Source organism: Oenanthe melanoleuca, chromosome Z (genome assembly GCF_029582105.1).
Source record: "Oenanthe melanoleuca isolate GR-GAL-2019-014 chromosome Z, OMel1.0, whole genome shotgun sequence".
NCBI lineage: Eukaryota > Metazoa > Chordata > Aves > Passeriformes > Muscicapidae > Oenanthe > Oenanthe melanoleuca.
In genome coordinates, this window is record NC_079362.1 from 27,228,605 (window position 1) to 27,254,149 (window position 25,545).

General features: G+C 43.4%; 1 protein-coding gene across 4 annotated transcripts in view; it reads right to left on the reverse strand.

Moving 5' to 3' along the window:
• Positions 1-2,396: 2,396 nt before the first annotated feature.
• PALM2AKAP2 (PALM2 and AKAP2 fusion) overlaps positions 2,397-25,545 on the reverse strand; it is a 265,867-nt gene continuing 242,718 nt past the window's right edge. For all 4 annotated transcript variants that reach the window (XM_056513037.1, XM_056513036.1, XM_056513035.1 and 1 more), the window contains 3 exons: positions 22,004-24,404; positions 15,057-15,235; positions 2,397-5,919 (listed from right to left, as the gene is read on the reverse strand). In XM_056513037.1, the coding sequence (XP_056369012.1) occupies positions 5,827-5,919; positions 15,057-15,235; positions 22,004-24,404 (2,673 nt within the window). In that variant the 3' untranslated portion in view covers positions 2,397-5,826. The remainder of the gene's footprint in view (positions 5,920-15,056; positions 15,236-22,003; positions 24,405-25,545) is intronic.

The window sequence follows — 25,545 nt, forward strand, 5'->3', positions numbered from 1 at the left end:
GCTTGCGAGCTGTCCCATGGCTCTCTTCCTGATCTTCTGCTGGCTGCAGGAGGGATTCCTGCATTAATGGCAGGGCTGCTGTTGCAGTGAGCTCGGCACTGAACAGGCCTTGGGATTTGGGCATCAGTCACCATGTCCCTCCTCTCCCATGCGCTGGCTGTCCCCAGGATCTGGCTTCCAGGGGCAGTCCTTGGAAATGAAGCTCTCACCAGGATCAGTGCAATCCCCCCTGCAGATGTCACTGCTGCCATACAAATCCCCACCAGGCAATGCTCCCCATGCTGTTGGCAGTACAGGAAATGTCACAGGGCAGCTTTGTGCATTTTTCTTCCTTCATCGATTTTTCTTGCCACTGCTCCCACACTCTCAATGGGAACAAGGCCTGAATCATTTCCAGCTCCTGGTGGCATACCATTCTCAATTCACTGCAGAGCTGACATGTCTGGAATGGAGCAGGGGCTCTTACACTGCTTGCCATGTTTAGTGCTTACTGCAAAAGCTCTCTTCCAAAAGGCCCCATGGATAAAGCAGTGGGTTACGATGCAAATTAATCAGTGCTCAGCCACAGATAGCAGCAGACCATGAGGTCTAGATGGTATTCTGGTTGTTTTTCTGCTGCTGCTTAGGTTGTTTGTTGTTTGGTACTTTGTTTGTTTTCCCCCCATGCTACTGCTGAAGTGACAGGATAGCCCTTGGCTCTCATAGCTTTAAGCCATGTGAAAAACGGAGATGCTTTCAGCCTTTTTCTTGGGAAGCAGTTGAGGGCTGGATGCAGACTGCTAGTACTTTACTTGTCTGCCCTCCTCAGTCAACTCAGCAACTAGACCATAACTAGAAGCCTTTAGTGCTAAAGTTCATGCTTATATTTGTAGTTCTGGCCTTACCTAGCCCTGTCCCTCCACCCTGTTACAGCTTTGTGGAGCTCTGAAGTGATTTCTTTACACTACAGATCCCTGTTTGTAAGGTTTTTAATCTCCTGTGCCCATTCACAACTGAAAACACTGTACTGAATGCCCTCCCTCCTTATAAAGCTGTTTCATCAAACCTGTCTCTGCAGAGGAGATCCTTTGCCTCTCCATTTGCTTTCCCATTGTGCTGGGGCCTCTTAAAGCCACCTGAAACTAAATGAGGTACACTATCTTCACCTTCTGTGTGGCTATGCCAGAAATTATTGATAAAATGCTCTTCTATAATCCTTACCTACATTGTAAAATGTGCTCTGAAGCTTGGTACATGCCATTTCAGCTATGCAATGGGGTGACAGGGATTTCAAAAATCCTGAGTGTGTTATGAAACACATAACAACAGCTGGTAACAGCAGAACTAACCGCAAAATTCCTGACCTGCTGCCACTCACTGGTGTCACTGAATTACTTTTGCAATGTCTGAATGCCTCCTGACAAACTCCAGTTTTCACTTTTAAATCACATAAAATCCAAAGAAGATGCCTAGGAGTTCTTTTTCCCACTGTGTGCCACTGAGTCCAATACACCATCCTTCTTGGCACAGAGCAAAGCATGGCAGAGGAAGACAGAAAGTCTCTCCTGTGTTGAGATGACAGCCACACTTTTTTCAAAGACAGAGGGACTGGAATTAATGGATAAATTTTCCTTTAAAGAAGCTGTTCCCTAGCCCATTTTTTTCTTGACTTCCATTTGCTATCTGTAAAGTAAACCCACAACTGATTTTCTCCATAGGCATTTCTGATACTATTTGCCAAGGAGAGGGGGGCTATTGTTATGGAAAGCATGGACTGGAGGCAGCACTTGTCCCTAGCAAACTCCCACCAAAATCACCAGTGTCCTCTGCTGCCTCCCACAGAGGGTTGTAATTAAACACCCGACTATTCCCGGCACAGGGAGGGGCAGAGACTGACATGAACCTGGTTAGATCCCAACAAGTCCCTGTGGCCCCCTGAGGTGCACCTGGTGCCATGGCACCTCCCAGCTGGCAGCAGCTTCCTTGCAGGGGTGAGGGATGGGATCTCCCCTGGTCTGGCTGACCATGAAGGGGGAGTGAGGGGCAATGGCAAACAGCTGGTTGCTGCAGCCAGGCCTGTGGTAAATGGATAACTGGCTGAAAGGGTGTGCTCTGCCATGCAGGACACTGGGGCTCCTGCAGGGAACAAGGGAAGAAAGGTGGTGAGATTCATCATAAAGTAGATTTGGCCTCTGCAAACCTCCACAAGCTTGAGAGTGGAAAAGAAATGTGCAGGGATGTTCTTGTTCCTGCAATTGACACCACCAAGTGGAGAGAGATGTCTCCCACCTCTAGACAAAGAGAGAGACACCAAGTCAAGAACCACGGGAAGAGACCGACCGACTGCCACGGGAGGTGGGACACAGGCCACTCTCTTCCAGCCACACCTTTCTGCAATAACATGAAGAAACAGGCAGTTTTATAGAAACACAACACAGGTTTCTATTTTAATGAGAAAATAATTATATACTTGCATTGTAGGCCTCACAGTCACTATAAAACAAAAGCAGGATAACATTTAAGTGGTTAACATACAGAAAGCCAGGTATTGTTGAAACTGGTTGATAAGTCATGACAGAGATGCTGCCTTTTGGTTGCCAAAAATGTCAACACTACTCTTATTTTCCCTCAGAAATGCCAGTACAGAGCAAGATGAAGCCCAAATTGGCAGCTTTAAAAACAAATTTTTCAGAAAACCTGCACTGTAACCCCAAACCGATTATAATCACAAATGCTAATGCTTAACTATTTCTCAGTACACAGTTTCATTAAAACCAGTCTTTGCCACGGGAAAGGATCTGAGCATTTCTTTTGTGGAGACAAAGTTAACTCTGCAATAGTGCTCTTCTGTTGCATTTGATATAGTCATATATAGATAGATATGTATTACTGCCGTATACTTATAAACACCTAAGCTTGGTAGCATGCAAATGAAATAACAGAGGCAAGTAAACTGCATCTCACTCTTGTTACCACAGCACTGAATGTGCTGCTGACTATAAGTGCCCATAATTTCTGGAAGAGAAAAAACTGTGCTGGGTAAAAAGGCTGTCTGTCCTGGACTGAAATACTTTTGATGCAGGGGCTGAAAGCAAATGCTTCTATCACAGAGAACAAAGCATGGAAAAAAAGTCTAATGATGGGTGATTATGCTAATGATGGCTTCCAGTGAGAATGCTGGAGGGAAAAACAGGCCTACAGACTAAAGAAAATAAAAATGCAACTTCCTGGGAAAGCAGTCCAGGGCTGACCCAGCTTTCAGGAGCAAATACTGGGGACACTCTGAATGAGTGCCATTTAATGCAAGTCCACCACACCAGAGAGGCCATCTCCTGTCCTCAGAAAACTCCTTTTTCCTAGTCTCTCTTAAGCCCTCCCCAAAGGCCAGGAATCTTCTTGACACAGGTGTGTGGAGCTCACATCTGCAGCTACGTGACATGTGGCCTCACTAGAGCCGCACTGGTGCTTTTCCTGCAGCTGTATGGCAACAACCCGCCTTGAGACATGAATCACCCTTGATTGCCATGCCTGAAAAACAGGTCCACTTCATTAGATACCTAATTCCTGTAATTCCTTCACAGGCACAGAGCTTCCCCATGGTGCCTCTCCTTGAGATGAGCTCGCTGCCCTCATCACAGTGAACTCTCAGTTCAGCAGGTGTTCTTCAGTTCAGTAGCACTTATGAAGAAAATGGAAAGAACTGAGCCAATGGGTAGATACAATTGTATTTACTACAGTTCCCTGAAAACAAACCTCAAAATTCTAAGTGCCCATGGACAGAACTCACATGCTGGAGGAACTGAAGGGTGGTGGTGGTGAATAATTTGGTTGCAAGCTCTGTGTTTGTTTAAGAAAAGCACCAGAGTATGTTCACAGTATCGGTAGTCATTTAAATGAGCTCACTGTTTCAGAATAAAACAGCACAGCAGGTCGTGAAACCAGGGAAAGGCTTAGGGAGGACACAGTATTCTGGCTGATGATTTTTTAAAAAGATGTCAAAATATTAATTGATTATAAAAAAGAAATATATTTAAGAGAAAAAAGGTTTGGTGTCTTTTTTCCTATCACCTCCCAAACTTTTTGGTTTCTAGTCCAGAAATTATGGTTCCCAGTTGTAAAATATTCCTATTGTATTGCTTGGTGATAAGAAAGAGTAAACTCGCAGCCTCTACACTAAGTACAAATACAAAGCACAAGAATAAATACCACATTTCTTTTCCTAATCGTCAGCTTACAAAACTGGTCAATACTTTGCAATTGTGACTCATGCAAATACCATGTTGGGTCAAATTTTAATATCACAAATACTGCATTAACTCAGTGCCTTATTTTTATATCCCCTTTCGGAAAAAAATAAAACAAAACAGCACTCACCCCTATAGCTGGTAAACAGCTGTGGAGAAAATAATCAGTACACACACTGCCATACACTTTATGGTATGCCAGCCTCATGCACTCACCCACACACCCACACACACACATCCACACTAATCCTTCACTGCTGATCCCAAGCCTAAGCAATAACTAAAGGCTCTATGGTTTGCTTGTAGCGCTGAAAACACTGGCTGAACGGCTAAAATAATATTTTCTTCCTTTCTCTGCTCTTCCTTGCTCATTCCTTCCAACTCATTATGCCCTTTAGCTTTTTTGTTGCCTGGAAACGTGAAGACTTCCACAAAGCACTCTACTTCAAAGGCTTTTTAAGTTGTATAAATATAGTTGAAGACATAACTATCTTTCTTCTTTATTTCATACCTCTTTCTAGGCCAGAGTCTGGCTTAGTTCATTTATTGCCTTATTTAAAAATTAAATGTCCTTTATTTGTATCCCTTTCCCACTACCTTTCTACTTGAAATTATCCATCTTCAAAGATTTTACACGTATGCCACTCTTTCCCACCCCACCATCAAAAAATAGTTGTTATCCGCTAAATACAGATTTTCTACTTAGAAACTTTGTTGCGTAAATATGCTCTGAGAACCTGGAGTTCAGGTGATATTGCAAGCATATAGGATCCTAAAGCTAAGGTAATCCATTTGGCTTAGCTCTCATCCCCATCTATTCCACTCCTAAATTGTGATGGCTTGTGTTTGCAACACAAGGACTGTTTGACTGAGTTTGCTGGATTGTACATTTGCAGTAACTGCCTCCCTGTTTGTTGGGTTTCTCTTCTTTTACACAGATAAATTACTAGAAAGGGGAGCAGAATGCACCCCCCCCACCCCCCACAAACAACCAACCCAATCCCAAACCCAACCCTTCAGTCTCCTCAAATAGAACAGAGGGCAGTATCTTTGTGTTTTGTGGCTGGATAAGAGTATGCCGAATTAACGCCGACGGTCTTTGTGCAGCGGCTGTGGGAGGTGAAGGAACTGCAGGAGGTTCTGACAGGAGCTGCTGGGTGGACGGTGGTCCTGGGGGCTAGCAGGGCTGGCAATTCAGTCAGCAAGAAACACAAGTGTGAGCCCTGGCCACAGACTCCTCCACGAATGGCGTCCTGCCCCATGCCTGCAGCCTGCCTGGTCCATGGGCACAATCACCCTCTTGTGCCCACCCCCAAGGGCTCCCACCCCCTGCACCCTCTCCATTGCATTATTTCAGAGGGGAGATGGAGGGAAGAAGAAGGGGCTGTTTTCTAGGTGTGTGGTTCCTGTAGTTTTAGGATTGCCAGGAGCTGGATCATTTCTGTGTCTATGTGCATCGAGTTTGATGTGTATTTAATAAATATTGGACTAAAATGCTGCTGCTTTCATGGTGGGTTTTTGTGTTCGCTTTGTTTTTTCCTTTCTGCCTTTCTCTTTTTTTGGTTCCGGCGTGCCTGGCTGCTGTCTGGCTGCTGCAGCGAGGTTATTCGTCCTCCTCCCGGTTGGCATAGATGCCGGCTTCCCAGCGCAGCGCCAGAGCACTCTTCCTGCGGTTCACCCTGGTTGCCTCCAGGACCTGGTCAGGAGAGAAAAGAAAAGCAGGATGTCACTCAGCTGGCCCTGCCCCCAGGCTGTCCCACACCGTGCGGGCAGAGACCAGCGGGGCCAGCCCTCCCCACGGGGCTCCAGTGCCACACCTGTGCAGAAAAGGAAGACATGCGACGAAGCACTCGCTGATGTGCAAGTGGGGGGATGGCACACAGGAGCAAAGCCACACCACAGGAGGACAGAGGTGGTAGGATTGTCTGGCAGCATCCAGCTCTCTGCAGGGGAGCCCCAGCTGACCTCTACCAGCCCAGCAGCAATTGCCCTGCCCAGGGTCTTGGCCCTCTCCCCAGGGCGAATTTACTTCAGTTTCAAACTAAAACTGCACACGTTCAGAACCAGGAGCCAGCAACCAACCTGCAGCTTTGTCCAGAGGCTGCTCTGGAGCTGCACAGGGAGGCCAGGAAGCAGACAGCTGCCTATTCCAGCACATCACCCTCTCAGGCAGTGCCTACCCCCTGGTTGCAGCTACCACACACTGTGATCAAAGTGCTCCTGGGCTGAAAAATCACTCTGTGCACATGCAAAAGGAAACTTGCACAAGGTGGGCCTACAAAGCCTGGTACAAGATGGGCCTGATTAATTTATATGTATTTCATAAACACACATCATACACACAGGTATATGCACACACTCTGTACCTATTTGTACATATGCACATACATAAACCATCAGCTAAAAATGTAAGGAACAGTTTTAACGTGTCTTTTGAGAAAATCAAAAAGAAACCAAGACAACAGCAAAAGGCATTATTGTGATGTGTCTGAGGTACTCCTCAGCAAATAATTCATGGCTGTGGGCGTTTCCCACACAGCAGAGTGAGATATAAAGGGGTCTGGAGCCTTCTTACACAAGCACATGACAATGTTATTTTCTGAATAACAGCTCCATGATGAAACTAAAGAGCTGGAAATGTCAATTGCCCTCAGTATGTTTTAACCATCCCTCCCAAAGAATCAAGCATTTGAAGCTTTACATAATTAAAAAAAAATCCCACAACAAATACATGACCCTTCACTGAAGCAATGCTGGCCATCTCTCGTCCCCAGTGCTTCCTGCAAGCTGCTCTGCACACTCCCTGACTGCAGAAGTGTAGAAGCTCTTTTAAGACAGAATGATGGCATTTTATTCTTCTGTTAAGAAAGTCACATGCAGTGAGGACTTATGCCTTGACTAGAATAAAAGTAGGTAATTTAAGACTAAAGAAATTCTTCTTCCAGCTTGTGAAAAGCTGTGGTTGGAAGAGTACACAGGTACTAGGCACCTTTACAGGTAGTATCAGAAAATCACCTCTGCCAGCTGAAATTACAGGTGACTATAACTTTGCTTATGGGAATGAGAATGCACTACTGCATTTAAACCAACTGTAACCTCTAGACCTCCACTCAGGAGCTGAAGATAGGATGGAGTTTTGCCAGCATTAGTATTTTCTGCCCTCTTAGTTTCTTTTGACTGTGACTATGAACAAGCCAAAGGACTGAAGACAAAATCTGGCCAACAGAGATGAATTTTAACAAAAGTTTAATCTCATTCTCAGCACTGACCATGGCTACAAAGTTAGTCCAGGTCCACTAGAGGGATTTTGTTTAGAAATTTTGCCCAGAATAATGCATCCTCTTTTTGCTGAACAGGACAGATGAGGGCTGAGTGGTTTCTGTTTTTCCTAGCAGAGGGCAAATGTGCTCATAAACCTAGCAATGGAGAGGAGAGGAGAGGAGAGGAGAGGAGAGGAGAGGAGAGGAGAGGAGAGGAGAGGAGAGGAGAGGAGAGGAGAGGAGAGGAGAGGAGAGGAGAGGAGAGGAGAGGAGAGGAGAGGAGAGGAGAGGAGAGGAGAGGAGAGGAGAGGAGAGGAGAGGAGAGGAGAGGAGAGGAGAGGAGAGGAGAGGAGAGGAGAGGAGAGGAGAGGAGAGGAGAGGAGAGGAGAGGAGGAGAAAAAAGAAAAAAAAAATCAGTAGGAAAAAATTGGTCTGAAACATCAGCCCATAAGCTCTGTCCTGGAGTTACTCCCACTACAGAATGCCTGAACCAAAAAAAGACACCTCAACCTGAATAATGGAGAAGCCAAACAGAGAGTGGATATCAGTGCATCATTCAGCATAAAATTCAAAGTAAAACTGCCACTATATTTTTAAATAAGGTCTGTGGAATTTGGCCTGCAAAAATATGTCAGCTGAAAATAAAATGTATTTTACATAGTTTAGAACAGTTTGAAATCAGCAGCTTCTTTGCAGGACATCACAGTATTGTGAGGGTCTCTGGTGATGGACTGCAACAGTTAGGACACTTAAACTTTGAAGATTCCTGCTTTGGGTAAGTCAGCTTGTATTTGTCTTAAAAGACTGCATTGGGGTTTCTTCCCTGTTCTGCACATCTATCCCAAAGCCTGACTGCTTCCTCAAATGCTGCTGGTTCTCCAAGCACAACTGATTAATGTCAGAGGGCATGAGGGCATTGAATGTGGACTTGGACCTTGCATAAAAGCAAGTCTGGCTTAGTATTAGAACCACACGGCACAGCACATAAACTAAAGATCCTTTTCAATAGCCATTCCTGAATTATTCTTCTAATCTACTGAAAAGAGTGTTTGACCTAAAACAACCCTTGTTTTTACAAGGCTGTGACAGTTTTAGACCCGCTAGAGGAAACATTGGCATAATTATAGCATGCAACTGGAATGACTGACTGGGGAATTGGGACCCCTCAATGGAGCATTGAATTCATGACCCAGGAAGCTGCTTGACTAAAAATAGCCAACTATCTCAATTTTAAAATATTTCTGGCTGACTCTGGACCCATAATGAGTGCAGCACACCCAGGCTCTCCATAGGAAGTCTAAAATGCTATCTCAATGCTTCACAGGCACCCTCCTTGATGATGCCCTGCATCAGCTGAGTGGGTGCAGGGCCAGGCTTGGGGCTCAGGGTATCCTAAGTGCCAGAACTGCACACAGCAGGAAGAAGATCATGAAGCAGATGCTTCACTTAAGCTTAGGCTGTGAATTATGTCTTAATGAAAAGGCCACATCAGGGGAAAAAAGCAAAGTTACATAAAATGTTTTATTTGGCAGAGGTGGTTTGAATATCAGCTGTAGTAGAAGGGGAAGAACTTGGAGATCAGAAGTAGGTATGAGGGAAAGACAAAATACATGTAGGGCTGTAGGAACTGCTTTTCACCTCTCTGCAGAACATTTCTGGATCTTGTGGCTGCAGCCTGAGAATTGCAGAGGGCTCTTTTCTTAAAGATTTCATTTATTTTTTGAGGACTGGGGTGGTGTGGGGGAGGAATATTGTGAAACAGCTGCCACTGTCAAGTGTATGAATAATTTTCTATCCATCCTAGAGATGGAGACTGACCTATACTGAGTTTCCCTCCATCAGATTTAACAAATCCAGTACACAGCTTACAGCTTTAACAACTACTTTCTTACGCACAACAACAGGAAGCTATATATATATATGCTTTAGCCCAAATAATATTTATCACAACCACTGAAGTAGTGGTGTTTTTTGAGTAGTCAGAAAACTCACTGCTATATAGTGGCAGACAATTTTTGTTGAACAGTAGCAAAACTGATGTGGAAGTGAAACAGTTTTTCTGAGGTTTTACTGATTCTTCCCATCTGAATCTGAAAGAATTAAAAGAAAAAAAATGGAAAATAGAAAATGCAAAGGCCTGCATGTTTAAAATCTGTGAGTACTATGTGTTAAAGTTGCTGCAGAAAACACATTCATGGAGCACAGTGTGCATAAAGAGATGGAAGCACAAATGCAGGAAACAGGCTGCCTGCTCCTGCAGATGTGAGTGCTCCTGCTTAGGAATGATAAACTAAATGCTTTAAATAAAACTGGAACTACCAAAAGAACATCTTTTACCCAGCATGAGAGTATTTTCCTTACTGTACCTACTTAATGCTGTTTACTGAACACCCAGACTGCTAGTAAACACAGTGAGGAGCTGGGAATATGAGATTAAAATGTGTTTACTTGAAACAAGACAGTGGCAGTATTAAGTTGCTCCTTTCAGTATTAAAACCTGAACTGTGTGCTCCATACCATCAAATCTAATATGTTCATCTTCTGTTTGGTAATACAAAAATTTTCAGCAGTAGCCTTTAATGTTGCATAAATGTCACCTTACTGCAGTTATCTGCTACAGCATGATTGGTATTAAGGAAACTCAGACTAATGTCCTGTACATTTGAATATATGTATAGCTGTAAGGACAAAAGCAGAAGGTTTTGAGGATAAAAACGTCCTATATAGGGGTATGCACAATAGGTTTCTTTAAGCAGCAGTGGGATGTGCTTTTAGTATAGGCTGCAGGAATTTGGGGGTGATGCAACAGATCACCCTAATGAAGCAGGGTGCAGTTGCTGAACTCCAGCAGTTACTGTGCCTTTGCTGGGGAGCTGTTTTCTGCTTTCCAGAGAGGAGCTGTCAGGATGACTGCATGGAAGCCTCTGCTCCCAAGCCAGTGCAAACACACCTGGGACAGCTATAGTGCTACCAACAATGACTAAAAGTGAGCCATTGGCCTGCAGAGTGCATTTTGGAAGACTCTGGTGAACAGGAGACAAGATCAGCTGTGGGGTTAGTAGCCATATCGTGCCTTGAGTCTTGCTGTTCCTTCTGAAACAATCTGTCTGGTTTCAGCTGAAGATTTCCAGTGAGAATCACATGGTTTCTGAAGCTGGATGCTAGGGAATATCCAGAGAACATACTTTCACTTGCATGAGGAATTGCTGTGTCCTACAGTCTTTTTTATTTCCAGCCCCTTTCCCATTCATACACATTCTTTTCCAGCTCCTTCCTCTTTGTATCATTACCATTACACAGTGGACACAAAACTCTTCCCAGCAGAAGACCATGGCCTGGGCTTGTAAAAACTGCACCTGAACTTCTGCCTCTCACATAACATCAAACACTCTGATCACTACTTGCTGTTCACAAATCTTGACTTATAGATTCTTGTGCAGATATTATGGAGGACAAAAGGCACAACCTGTGTTTAAAACCAGGACTCTGACAGCACACTGCTCTTGTACTGATTTAACTATCTATAAATACACAAAGATCAATCACTGGTTTGTATCAGTGTGATAAAACCCACTCTAAATTATTTAGTGAATGGGAAATGGCATAGACTTATCTTTGCTTTACTCTTCAAGTCAGAAAATGTGCATGTACTTGTCCTGAGGTAGCTGATGTGCTATATATATAATGGAATAAATATATTATGGAATAGGGAAAAATGGAAGGTTCAGGTTAATATAAAAGTACTGATATTGGACAAATGAGTATCAGTCATTACCACATCTGCAGAGAAAATTACATGCATTTGAAATATACACATTGAAATATAATATTGAAATTACAATATACCTAATTCTTAACAAACATTGTGAAAGTGTAGTTAATATCAACTACCTGCTCTTAAAATTACTGCCTTTAGCAAAGTCCAGCTTTGTGGGGACTGTGCCAATTGCTACTTTGCTAAAATACCAGTTGTCATTTTAAATACCCTTTATCTGGCAGATTTGGGTTTATTTCACCCTGAGACACACACTGATGCTACGTTGTGGGGCTGTGATCAGTCATCACAGGACAAGTAAAGGTTCACAAAATGAGACAGACTGAGGCCATGCACTCAGATCTGACTCTTCCACAGATGAGACAAAGGAAAGCCACAGAAGTTTCATGCAGCATCTGAAATGCTTGGATCCCAGGTTTAGAATTGCCAGCTAAAGAGGAATTTCTCATTTCTCACCCCAGGAGTGCTTCAGTCCAAGGCACCAGCTCCCATCCCTTTAATTACAACCCCTCCCATGGCATAAAAATTGTAACTAGAATCCAAGAGTTAGAAGACCAGCCACCAATACTTGCTGATGACAGATATATGGGAATATCACGCACACATTTTTTTATATGGAATGGCACTGGCACACACAATGAAAATGCCAACTGAAGCAACATGCACTTGGAATTACCATGCAAGAAGAAGCAAAAATAAACAAGCACTTGAAAAGTACCTCAGAAGTAACCTTGCTAGACAGTAATTTACAGGTGTACTGGTAGAAAGGGAAAAGACCAGCATTAGTACATTGAACAAGCATGTTATAACTAGGAAACAAGAACAAATTACAGAAATTCCAAGAACTGGCACATTCCACAGTGTAAGACTTCAAGCAACTTAGTGTCATAAAAAATAAAAAGGAAAGATTAGCCAGTTTGGTGTTATTTTAATGACGTTGCTTGGCCAGTCTCAGTCTTGTTTACCATCAGTGCTTGACCTGTTTCCTTGTTGCTGCTTCTCCTCTTTCACTCATCTGCTGAAACCTGTACTGCAACACATCCTCTGGAAGAAGCTGCTCCCTTTCCTGAGCAGCACAGTTCTTCCAAGATGCACTTGATTTGCCCTCTCTTTCTGAAAGGCATAACACAAGCCTTGACCAGAGAGGCCACGCTGTAGCCACTAAAGCCACTGAAGCCACACATGAAACAGAAGATGGTGATGTGAGGAGAGACTACAAAGGGTAAATGTCCTACTGAAACCACCCTCCTGTCTTTTGCTGTGTCTTATGCAGGGCAAAAATGGATGTCTGTACATCACACAGCTGGTGTGCTCAGCACGAGAGGGAGTTCCCGTGGACATGAAACCTTTCCACAAATCCCTCCATTCAGGAGACCATGGCTGCTGTGCCAGGCACCCTGAGTGCTCCCAGGACTTGAGGAAGACTCTGGCTCTCCTCACTCACAAAGAGCAATGCTGAGCCACAATCAGCTCTCAGGACATAATACTCCAAGTAGCAGCTGCCTGTCTGATTGTCAGTTATGTTCCTTCTCCCACTGCATTTAATGTATTTTTAAAAATAGGGCAGTGACTTGCTATTTTATTTATTTAGTTATAGAAATCCTTTTTCCTGACAATATTGTTCAAATGCTCTCTACAAACTAAAGCTATTTGTTTTTTAAATAATAGTTGCTTAGCCTAGACTGTAAAATATTCATTCAAACTGACAGTGGTACAAGTGCAGCACTTCAAATTAAAATCATTCTTCCCTTGTCAATGGCAGAGTTGTTTACCAAAGGAGAGCAGAAAAAAACAGGGAAAAGAAACAAAACACTCCTGCTGATTTCAGGAAGTTCTCTCTGGGCTTTCCAGGATGCAGACCTCTAATAGGATTTTGGGTGGGCAGCAGCAAAAAAATCTTATTTGTCTTTATGCAGTGGGCCTACAGAAGAGGAGAATGACAACAAACCTCAACACTGTGGGACTTTGGTGTGCACTGGTCTTTGCAAATTCACTGAAGCCTAGAAAATTCATGCCAGAAAAGGAGCTATCCCACAGGTTGTCTGAGTGCCACCAATGCCTCTGTGGTCAGACACTGCCCAGACCACTGGCCAGCATGCTGGTCAGGACATCACTTCAGACTGTTTGAGAGACCAGGCAACTGTGCCCAGTCTGCTTTCCAGGGAGCACCTGTGGAGTTCTGCAAACACTTGAGGAACTGTGCTCAAGTAAATAAGCAGGATCAATGACTTCAGCCACAAGACACCACTTCATGGGCTGGGCAGGTTACTCTTCACAGGGGTAGAAGAAGAGCACAGGGTGAGTACAAGCTGAGTGCCCTGCCATTGGCAGAGCAGCTGCTCTGAAGTTCCCAGCCACCAGGCTGACGTCTCGGGACTCCAGAGCTGGTTTGCACAGTGGCATTTTATACCCAACTTTCTTTATTGTTTCTCTCAGCTTCTGCAAAGGTCATGAGAGTTGCCCTGCAAGCCTCTGAGCACCTTCATGGAGAGACGCTCTGGGGAGATGCCAGGAAACAGAACTGAGCAGAGCAGGTGGGGCCACCCCATTTCACTGGGTGCTTTGGGGAGGGAGAGGAAACCAGGAGCGGCTCCTTCCTAAGATGTGGCCCCAAGATGCCACTGCCAGAATGAGACATGCTCCTGAGCACAAGCTGGCTTTCTATCTGTTGTGGAAGTCTGATGGACAATGGAACCTTGTTTTCAGTGGCCCCAGCAGAATAAGGGACCAGAAAGTTTCTGGTGTGCACTAGAAATGACTCTATCTGCATTTTTAGTTAGCCAACAAAAGTGCATCAGGACCCCTCCATAGTTCATTCCTTCTGATTTTTACTTCTTTTTTGTTACTGTGCAATATTCACAAGTAGTGATTAAAAGCTGCCAGACCAGTGCAGTATTTGTGTTACAAGCCTTCACTTACATCTACACCCTGAATGAGAACCTGCCTTTAATGAACAGTACTAGAAAGCAGTTTGCTGGAGGATCCTTGGTGGTAGGGTCATTGTTCAGATATCTTTGGAAAATGTCTGGGTGACTTTGGCTGCTAAGCAAACACAGTGTCCATTTTAAGGAGTTTGACACTGAACTTGATCTCACTATCTTCTACACTCATTACACAATAGTAGTAACTCTGAATAAGAAACAGCTCATGCTCTCTTAGAAAAAAGAGATTTTCCTGAATTTTGATACTTCCAGTTACAAAATCCACAGTTCCTCTTGTTAGTGTCTCTAATAAGAACACCTTACAGACAAACTCTACTACTACTTGTGTGGAAGAAAGACAACAAATCCAGCAACATGCTGGCTGTTGATGATCCAAGTTAACTTGAGACACTCCCTGTCTAGTTCCACAAGGGGTGGTTTCTGGGGAAGTTATCAAATTACAGTGAAGACTGAGCACACTTGGATTGGACTATGGGGTAGTCCACAAAGACAGGTGAATGTCAATACATGCTTGATCCATAAACTTCAAAGCATCACTGAAATAACTCACTGGAGGGTCTTGGTGATATGTGAATTAGAGAATCTGCCAATTACAGGACAGCTACCCACTGCTCTTATTATTAGTTAACATAATTAACTAAAATTAAATGTGAGTTGTCTTTAATATTTCTAGTGACACACTCTTCCTCTTCACTGGCGTGCATCCTTCCATTTTGAATACCTGCCCCTTACAATGTGTCCTTACCCACTTGCAAGGTGATCTGAGCAGATCCTGGTAAAATAACCTTTTTCAGTACCTGTTGGTTCTTGCAAGTCATGGTCCAGAGCAAAAAGGGAGAAGGAGAAGCGCACTTACCGCACTGTCGTCCATCCTTTCTCGTCTCTTGGTTTTGTGTGTTTCATAATCCTCCATGAGGGTCTGCATCAGGTTCTTGGGTCGCTGGGCTCCTGCAGACTCCTCGGGAGGAGGGTCCAGCTGTGAGGCAGGGCCTTCTGCAGTGGGGGATGCAGGAGGCTTGATCTTCTCTATCTTCCCTGCAATCACATGAAAAAGAATGACCCTTTCTAAGCTGAGGACTCACAAATTCTTTAGCAAAGATGATGGGTAGAGAAGCATTTTCAGCAGGTTTTGAATGAAGAGACAGCTTGGAATGAAGTCTATGAAACAATCTGGTAAATCAGGATGGTCATGGACTTCAAAAAAAACCTCACCATCTTACTGTAAGCCACTACACACAATACAAAATCTTTTTACAAAACTGTTTACAAAAGTAACTACTTGAAATACCCTTGCTTCCTCCTACAGGATACATTTCAGCAGTTTGTAAATGTTTGTAAGATTCTGGAAAACTGCAAGATGATTATTTTCTCGCTCAGCCAGTGCAACACACAGAGACAATGCACGAGACATGCAAAGAAGGCGTCTTGTTAAACACAACTGCCTTCTCTTTTCCCAGTTTTTTTATCTGCTTTGTAAGCAAGAAAGGCTTTGGGTTGACCCCCAGTGCTGCTCTTCCCTGCAGCAGTTTTCTGCAGGCTGCACAGAGTTCTCCAGTGGTAGAGCAGGACCAGATCTCTGTCCTAAAAATTTTTGGTTCAGATAAGGCCTTTGAATTTCCTCCTGGTTGAAGGAAAGCCAGAGAATGCTCATTTTTCTCTCTGGCTGAGCCCACTGCACCCCATGGAAGGTCACTGTTTTGACCACAGTGACCCCAAAGGCAGGCAAAAGGCACGCCAGAACAAGAGACTGCTGCTGTAAGCTGCAGGAAGCTCACAGGTGGACAGCCCATGCTTCTTTGGGAAGGACAGCCTGCCTTCCTCATCACCAAGCACTGACTTGGGGTGAACCACCCACCATGTCCTGCTGGAAAAAATGAGGATGACAGTGGCAGGTCATGGGAATGATATGAAGGGGTTCTCAGCTGTGACAGCAGAAATTCTGAATCAAAATCACATTTCCTTTTCCATGAGACCATCGTCAAGTCTTTGAAATAAGACACTTCAATGAATGTAAAAAAAATACCATAAAAAGAGAAAAATACCCACTGTAAACTCCTTAAAAGTAAGTTAAATAATCAGAAGGATCATGCAGATTTTCAGGAAACTTGTTGCTGAAGCAAATGAAAACCCTTGCTGGCCCTTCAAAAAACATCATGACAGTTGCAGCCACTAGAGAGCAGCCTTGAAATCTCCTGAAAGAATCAACAGGATTTATTCTAAAAAGAAGAGGTGAGACAACACTGCAGAGGTATTTCTACCAGAACTCCCGTTGCCAAGCTTTTTAAATTTCTGATCAGTGTTGAAAAACCCAGCATAGTTAGTTTCTCATTACAGGCTTAACTGGGCAATGCAGTGATGAGGCTGGAAGTCCATCTTCTTTATATCACCCTACCAGAGACTGGAGGGGGAGCTTCTATGGGCCCAGGTTCTTCTCTGGGTTGCATCAGGGTTTGCTCCACAGATAAACAGGAATTATGCTGCCAAAGCAGAGGCCACCAGTAGGTCCTGAGCTGCCCAGCTGCACCCACGTGTGACAGCTTAGACTGCTCAGCAGGAGAGACTTGAAACCACTGTCACATTGCCAATTAGGCCCAGTGGGTAAAAAAATATTGTGAGAATTAAAGGCCTGATTAAGGGTCAGATATCTTGCTGTATTACTTCGTTCTTACACTAGTAATTGCCTAGGATGGATGGATGTAATGGGGGAAGAATAAGGCTTCTCAGATGTCTGCCCAACTTGTACCTTCTCCAGGGATACAGACACACCACAGGATGCTCAAATCTACAGACAAGTCTAGTGGCTGAAAAGAGCCACACCCCTTTGTCCAGGAAGCAATGGGAATGGTAGGTTTTGGGGATTTCCATTTAAAAAAGGTATATCTTCAAGCAGGACTGCTCGCCCTGCATGGAAAGTCCATCAGTTTTCATAAACACAGGATCAAAAAAATATTAATGTTGGAAAAGACCTTCAAAATCATTGACTCCAAGCTTTGTATTGCATGTGTATGTGTGTGTGTATATGTACACATATTATACATGTGTCTACTTACATGAAGGCTATAGCATCCCAAATCTACATACACACATTTACTTTTTTAGAGATGCTGTTGAAATTTTTTTTTAAGACATCTGCATAGCAGATAAAAGTCTTCAAAATAAGATATTTCAGCAGGACAGATTGTTTTAGGAAACCAGTCTGTGCTGAGTCAAGGGATTGCTGAAGTACAATTAAAAAAAGATCCCTCTAGTAATACAGAGCCTCATTACCACACCAGGTCAAACCTGGGCTTCTTGGCTCTTCCTGAGCACCAGGTAAGCAATGAAATATGCAAAATCACAAACAAGAAAAGAGTGAACAAAGAACCTCTCAAAGATTCTCTCACTTCACAGACATCCTCCAATAGGGAGGAAGTAAGAAAGCAAGTAGCAAACGAGCTGGGTTAGTATGTTCTTAAGGGACTCCTGGAAGTATTCTGGGGATGACTGATGAGCACTCCGGAAGAATCCTTGGAGAAAATTATTAACTTTCTTTTTTTTCATACCAGTGCCTATAAAGGGGTGAGGAAACAGCATCTTCTGTAAACATTTCTTTCTGCTCTAGCCTTTCTCAAAATTCTGATTTTAAAAGGGAGTTCATGCATATGTGTTATATCTGATCTGTACATACACACAAGGCATTAAAAATTTTGCAATGACCACAAAATATCTTGCCCCACAGTTTCTGCTTGTCTTCCCACACACAAACAGTATCCTCAGGCCATGGCTGAACCTGAGAAGCTTCCTAAACATAGGTCTTTATTAGAGAAAAAACTGAAGTGGAAAACAGTTTTAAGGCTGAAGTGGTTTTTCTAACACAGGCTTAAACTCCACAGCTGCCACTTAGGTAAAAAAGTAGAGAGAAGAAAGGAAAGGACAGCACACACACATCCCTCACAGTTACCTACAGGTCAGAGGTATCAAACTGTTTGCATCTCTAAGCTGCAACTCCTGCCCTAGGCTTACGCCACCCACTGAAATTCTCTTATTTAGTTCATCAGCTGAGGGCAACAGAAGATGAGCATGGTGGGCAGTTCTGCTTGATGCTTGAGCAAGTGTTTGAGTGCCTGTAGATGAACCCAGTGTGCCTTCTGCCTCACCTGGCAATACTCTGGTGACAAGCACCAAAAACACAGATGTGGCAGCTTCTCAAAGTATCTCTCAGGCAGCTTCTTCTGCTAGATACTCCTCATCCCTAATCATGAGACAGCAGATATTGACAAAGGGTTTGGCTTCAGATGAAAAGCCTTCACTGAGCCAAGACCTCTCCTGTATTGATTTTCACACCTCCTTTTGAGGAACAGAATTACTCAAAGACAGGCACTATAGGAACTTAGATAGAAGTCCTTCATAGTCAAAATTACTTCTAATAAAAAGAATAACAAAATCCAGGAGAATTACATCACCATGCTTACCCTGGATTCTTCTCAGGTCACACTCTCACCATCCTGTTCAAATATACTATCAGACAGCCCCAAATGCTCTGCCCAGGAGAGATGCTGTACCACCTGCACCTTGTTGGAGGAAACCACCACCTTGCTGTGCAGCTGCTCACACCATGCCAAGTGCAGCAGGAGCTGCTGCAGAATGACACAGGAAATGTTCAGGCTTAAATAGGGCTCCACAAATACTTCAGGATCCATGGTGACTATCCTTACAGCAATACACTGGCACTTTCTTGCTCTTTCTTGAGTTTCCTCATGCAGAAAGACCCAACTTTTTGGGAAAAATTCACATAGGCTCTTCATCTTCACCTTTTCAGGAGCAGGTCTCCAATGTACACATTCCACTGAAATTACTGTGTCTCAAATTCAGCATAGTGAGATGGGTTAAATGGTTGCTTCAAAGAATCAACAAAAAATTTTAAAGGATAATTGTTAGCAGTACAGAATTTTATTACTAAGAGACCTTTTGGATTGTGCTGAGTGATCGGCAGACAAACTGAGTGTTACCATCAGTTTTATCAAAGTTCCATGTCAGGGTGAGTAAAGCTAGCCTGTTTGCTATCCAAAGTTATTAGCAGTTACTGCACACATACACCTACATGCATTGTGTTAATATGCCACACTTCAGTTAAATTAAGTGCAGTTCACTGTAGTCCCCTTTCATGGCTTGTCTTTATGTTACCTATGTGAGTATCCACCTGGTTCAAAGCAGTGAAGGGGAACAGCAGTAATAAAATTCAGGGAATACCAAGAATCCTAGTAAAGCTACTATGCCCAGACCATCACCTAAAAACAGCCATTGAGTGTTAGGCCATTGCTAATTAAGTTTATTATTATATTTATTATTATATAATGATAACATTATTATTATTATTATTATTATTATTATTATTATTATTATTATTATTATTATTATTATTATTATTATTATTATTGCCTTATTAAAAGAGCACGCACTTCCACACTTAAGGATTAGAAACAGATTTTTCAAATTTTTACTTGACCCATTAATCCCTTTCTGCTGAGGTATCCTGATTTAAGCGCCAATTCTGTCTTTGGAAAAGGCAATTTCCTGACAGAAATACTTCTGTTTCTTCCTTATTATTATCATCATCATCAGTAGTAGAATTACTATTATTTTTCTGTGTGAAACTAGATGTACATACTACAGTACCAGACATATTCCACAGCATATTCCAAACTGGGCCTACCAGAAGCAGGTTTTCTTTCCTGCTCTGTAATGACACCTCTGCTCTGTCCATCCTAACAGCCCAATGTTTGCGACTCTGCTAAATTACATTTTGCCCTTTTTTTCACAAATATAGAAAACATCCTGTAACTATTAAAAGGGAAGTTGCTGCATCTTCAAGGGACACACCGTGTTCCTCCACCCTGTTTTGAAGGATGCCTGCAGGCAGTAACAGCAATACAGCTGGCTAAAGAAACAGCAAGGAAGAGATAAACTGAGGTTTACTCACCTTCCAATGCTAAGGGTGCTGAGCTGACGTCCTGCAGCTGAGAGCTGCTCAGAAAGTCTTCTACCAAAAGTAGATTCTTACTTGAACTAAGAAGAACTTTGGCAATGTTCTTTGTGGCTTTTTTGATCAATGACATTCTTAAACACTGCTACATATTCATCTTTTCCTAGAAATTATTTCTTTGCCTTGTCACTGGCTGCAAATTGCAGTAGCTTGAGTCATTGGCTAAGAGATCCCAATTTTCTTTCTTGAACATATGGCAGTTGGACATTTAAAGGAAACTGTCTGGAATGATTCATTATAAACAGAAGTTTATAATTTTCTCTAGAATGTAATTTCCCACAAACATTTTTACAGACACAAAGTAAATGCCTTGTTGTGTAGAGAAAGCAGAAGTATGCTTTCTCTTTTCCCAGAAGCTCATTCCCAGAATGCTTAAAACAAGCATTAGTGTCAGCAGCCCATCCAACATCACTTCTGAGTAAAATACAATCATTATCTGCCCCATTTTGAGCACTTTCAGCTACAGATTATCTTGTTTCTGAACAATCATGAGCACACTTTAATGAAACAGTCCTCCTATGATGTCTGCGGTGCCCTGCATCTCACATCTTATCACACATTTCTCAGAATACCTCAGATTAGAGAGGACCCTTATGGAAAATGCTATACTAGAGGAGTTATAACAACAACACTTCAAAAAGAAGACTGATATTTACTACATTTTTTTTTAAAATACATGCTAAGATCATCCTCTTTGCAGGAGAAACAAAACAAAGTATTCACTATTTATGTGCTCCAGTAATGGACTAAATCCGCATCTTATTCAAGCTAACCATGACTTTCAAAAGAAAATTACTACCACTGGCTCGTATTTACACCAGTGGAAAAAAAGACAGGATGTATGCATTTTTGGTAAAATTAATACTTTTTCACGATGACCACTGTTAATAAACCTTATAGGCACCTGCAAAGCTTGTGCAGGTATATGCTTAACAAAAATCACTACACAGAAATAAGCCTAGTGTGTGTTTCTGGATTTATTTTTTTTTAATATGTATTTTTTCTGTATTATATTTAGAATATAATCGGTGCTTGAACTTATTTCTTGAGAAGGGGAAAGAGTAGAGAGATATGCTGTAACTGCTGTGAAGGTCAGCAAAAAAATACAGAAAGTGATCAGTCAAGAGGACTTCCACTGAATCTATTGAACATTTTATTTGTGATGCCTGTTTAATTCAGTAGTGAATAACACCAGCTAAAATACATGACAACTCATAGCTCTGGATATCATTTTACAAGACAAAGCTCATTAGCATCCAGACCTCAAAACAGGAAGCAAAATTCACAGAAAAAGAAATCTGATTCTTACCCCAAAATTTGCACATCTCCACTACTTTTGCACTTCCCTAATGATGTGCAAGAGAACAGGAAGCCTACTGAGGAAGGCTTTGGATGTTTGTCTTTCATACAGCCACACAGCTGCATAAACTGCTGCTGTCCCCCTTGAGATGATCCTAAATTTCAGTGGGTGGTCTGAGCAGCACAGCGAGGACATGTCACGCTGCAATGTGGCAGTGGGTGAATAGAACGGGGCTTGGCAAGGATAATCTGCATTTCTGTGCTGTATTTGTGAAAAACCAGAACCTTCTGCAGGTGTGCTCATGGACAGAAAATTAAGCTGTCCCATGCAGTTTCCAGGCAGATGAAGTCATCTGCTCTCCCACGCCCATTGTATTATGCCCTGTAATACAATGTTTTCATTTAAAAATGACATAAAATTAAACCGTACCTGACCCTTCAGTCACATTTCACTTCTGCTCTTTGACACTTTGGGCTCTTACCTGGTGCAGTTTTGTAAGACACAGTTCTGGTGGGCATGGGTGGTGCACTCTTTGTAACAGGGCTTGGTGCCATTTGCAGACCCTGCCGCTGCCTCTTCAGCTCCTCTTCTCGTTCCTGGGCAGCTCTGATCTCTTCTTCTATCATTGACAAAGTCCGCTGTTTCCTTGACCGTAACTTGAAAGGGCCCACGGTCACTTCAGGCTCCTGGGTGGCCAGGATGGAGGCGGTGCTCCGAAGCTCTGCAGCCTCGGAATACTTGCTGAAATAGCTGACTTCATGCCTGTTTTCCTCCACAAGGAATGGCTGGCTGGCTGAGTACATGGGTGACTGCTGCAAACTCTTCCCTTCCCTGAGTCCTGAGTCTTCTTCTTTTGAAGTCTTTGGTATGGTGTCCCTTTTTTCTTGAACTGGTGAAGACACCTGGGGTGGCTCAAACGTTGGGTTCTGATGCTTCTTGGAGGCTGGAGCTGGCCCGGTGCTGGCTGGCTGCTCTTTGGCTGAGACCTCTTTCTCTGCTGGGATTTCTTCTTCCTTGGGGTTTCCTTTATCCACCTGCTCAGCTATGGCTTGTTGGATGGCGTTTTGAACCAGCAGGCCAGCCTGGTACTCCAGCTGCTCGTCCATCAGCATGGAGTCTGCCAAGGCAGAGGAGGGTGAATCACAGCCTGGGTCACTGAAAGACTTGGATATGCCTTCAGCCCTGCACTCAGCCGGCGTTTCGGCCTGCGGGGTCTGTGGCAGAGAGAAATCTGCTAGAGAACTTTCCTGCAGGGCGCTCATGGTCTCATTGGAGGCACCGCTGTCACTTATGTTATCCATGCTGAAGTCATTGGAAAGGGTCTCCAAGACAGTGGTATCCTGAGACCTGACAGACAAGTCATCCAAACCGGAGTCAAGCTCCTCTGGAGGCGAAGAGGCGCTGCCTGACTTTGGGAAGTGGTCAAGAATTCCCTGTCCGTCATCCTTCACCATTGTGAAGACCGCCCTTGCACTCATGAATTCTCCATCCTCCGCCCACAGTTTTGAGGCTGGTCCAGCTCTGGGGTTATCACTGCAAGGTAACTCCCTTGCTGTCTCAGTCGTGGTAGTCTGAGCACTTTTGTCATCTTCTGAGCCACAGGAGACTCTCTGTGCTTTGACAACTGTGGCATTGTTACCCTCAATCTGTCCAGCCTGCCCACACACCGAAACGGGTCTTGTCACAGAGGACATTGGCTTGTCCACGGATGGAGAATTGAGGCTTTTGTAGAAGGGCTTGATGGAGAACATTTTGGGTGCTCCTGACCGCCTTGGTGGGGCCTGACCCTGAGATGGACCTGAATGCTCCATCAGCTGGAACTGCTTCCTGGCAGCTGAGAAGTCAATTTGCTCCGTGACAATATCTTCTTTCTTGATATTGGCTGGTTCTGGCAACACAGAGGAGCAGCTGACTTGTTTGGGGGAAGCTGGTGCCGCCCCTTGCTGCTGCTGCTGCTGCTGCCTCTCTTTGCGCTCCTTGTACTTCTTGTGAGACTCCAGATGCTCTTCATCCAGTTGATCCTCCAGGGGCTTCTCCTGAGGAGGGTTCCACCATTTGGCAGCAATGTTGGGGTTTTTCTTGACAGCCTGGCTTTTAATGAGCTCCCTTCTTTCTTTTTCAAGTTCCATCATTTCTTCCGATGGTCTTACTTTGCGGACTCTGTATTTTTCCTTCTCTTCCTCATCTTCAAAGAGCTTTGAGGGCTTTTTGTCTTCATGGAAGGCTCGCAGTTCAAACTTTGCCTCTTTCTTAAGGGTTGTAAGAGTTGTTTCTCCATCCTTAGAGGATCTTCTAGAACTGTTTGAAGAAGTGGGACTTCCTGGCACCTTCAGACTCTCCCTAGTGTCTTCTTTCAGTCCACCCAAGGAATGGCCATTAGATTTCAGGTTCTCATCTATTATACTAGCTTCACATGGCTCAGCTTCCAAGGATGCCTGCTTGTCTGCTACATTTTCTTCCCTTTCACTGGGTACTGACTCCTTATTGACATTAGCAGATGCTCCTGAACCATCCATAATAGAGACTGCACTTGGTTCAGGGGAGGATGTCCCATTAAATGTACTGTCTGCAGCAGAATCGCAGCAATTAGCCTCCAGCACTTCATCTAGGTATCTGATCTCTTTAGCAACTTCACTGTCCAGAGATTCATGCCTGTCCCTAAGTCCATTTCGACTGGAAGCAGGAGAAAAGAAGTGGGTTGGATTGTCTATGGGATGTGGTGAAGCCACTGTGGTGATGCTTTTATGTTCAGAAACTGGAACTTCAATTTCCATTTTCTCTTCTTTTGTAGCAAGCACAGTAGCTGGCTCCAAGAAATTGGCACAGTTTTGGTCTCTGTTTTTCCTTAACCTGATGTCATCCTCAGGGATTCTGGAAGATTTCTAAAATAAAAGAGAGCAAAATTATGGAGTCATAAAAAATGAACACCTAGTTTTTTGCACAGCAAATACCATCTAGAAAACAAATCCCAGCACTTCATAAAGTTGAGATTAAAGCATTCCCTCAGAGCATGGGAAAGCAAGGCAAGCCATTAATACAAAAAAATAGGAAGTTATCATACCATATGCTGGAAAAGGTACTAAAACAACAACTAACTTTCATTTAAGAATCTCACACTCGCTTACCATCCTGACTTTGTCATTAAATGTACAGACATTTCATGCCTGTGTCTTGGTCTGTGACCAGAAGTAAGCTTTGAATTTCTAAGTTGACAGTAACTTGGCAGTTTAGGTTCCTCAAAGATTTGCACATGCAGTACACAACAGCTATAATCTTGGTACTCTAAAAATGTCTTCCACATCTAATGGAAATTTTATAATGCTTCCACTGATGAAAATATTAATGCCTGTACTTTGCAGAAACAGATGCTGATGCGCTGAAAGAGCTGGTGATTCTCGCCAAGTTAGGAAAAACAATGCGGCAACGGTAAGGAATGTTCAATTCTCAGTGGCTCAGTCCTGGTCATCAAACATGGAGTAGAATTACACGGTGCTGGAAAGACATGGGGTCTTTCTCCATCCCACATGGAAACCCACACAATTGCACTTGGGAAACAGGAAGCATCTGCAACTCCCACAGCATGAAGAACACCACAAGGAGCGTGACAGGAGCCACAGTCACAGTATCCTCCCTCCCACTTCTTTGGTCTGTACATCCAGCAGATGTACTGCATTCATGTTTCTCCCTGATGTGTTGCCTCTGGTCACAAGGAGGTTATTGAAATAAATACTATTTACACTCATATATAGGCAGATTGTACTGGTCAAGCAGCCTAATGAACTTCCTGAGAGTAGTCCGAAGGAACTACTACTACTACTACTACGTCAATTAACTTCTCAAAAATTCTACACTGCTAAAAGGCAAAAAGAATCCAAAACACCAAAAACAAAGAGGACATTTGGAGCATGGTTCTTCAAAAAGCATTTGCTAACTTCCTAAATCATGAAAACCAAAAGTGGTACATTATTCCCTTTGACCCACCTTTTAAAACAGAGAGGTGGTATCTGATGTCTCTGTCTTTCC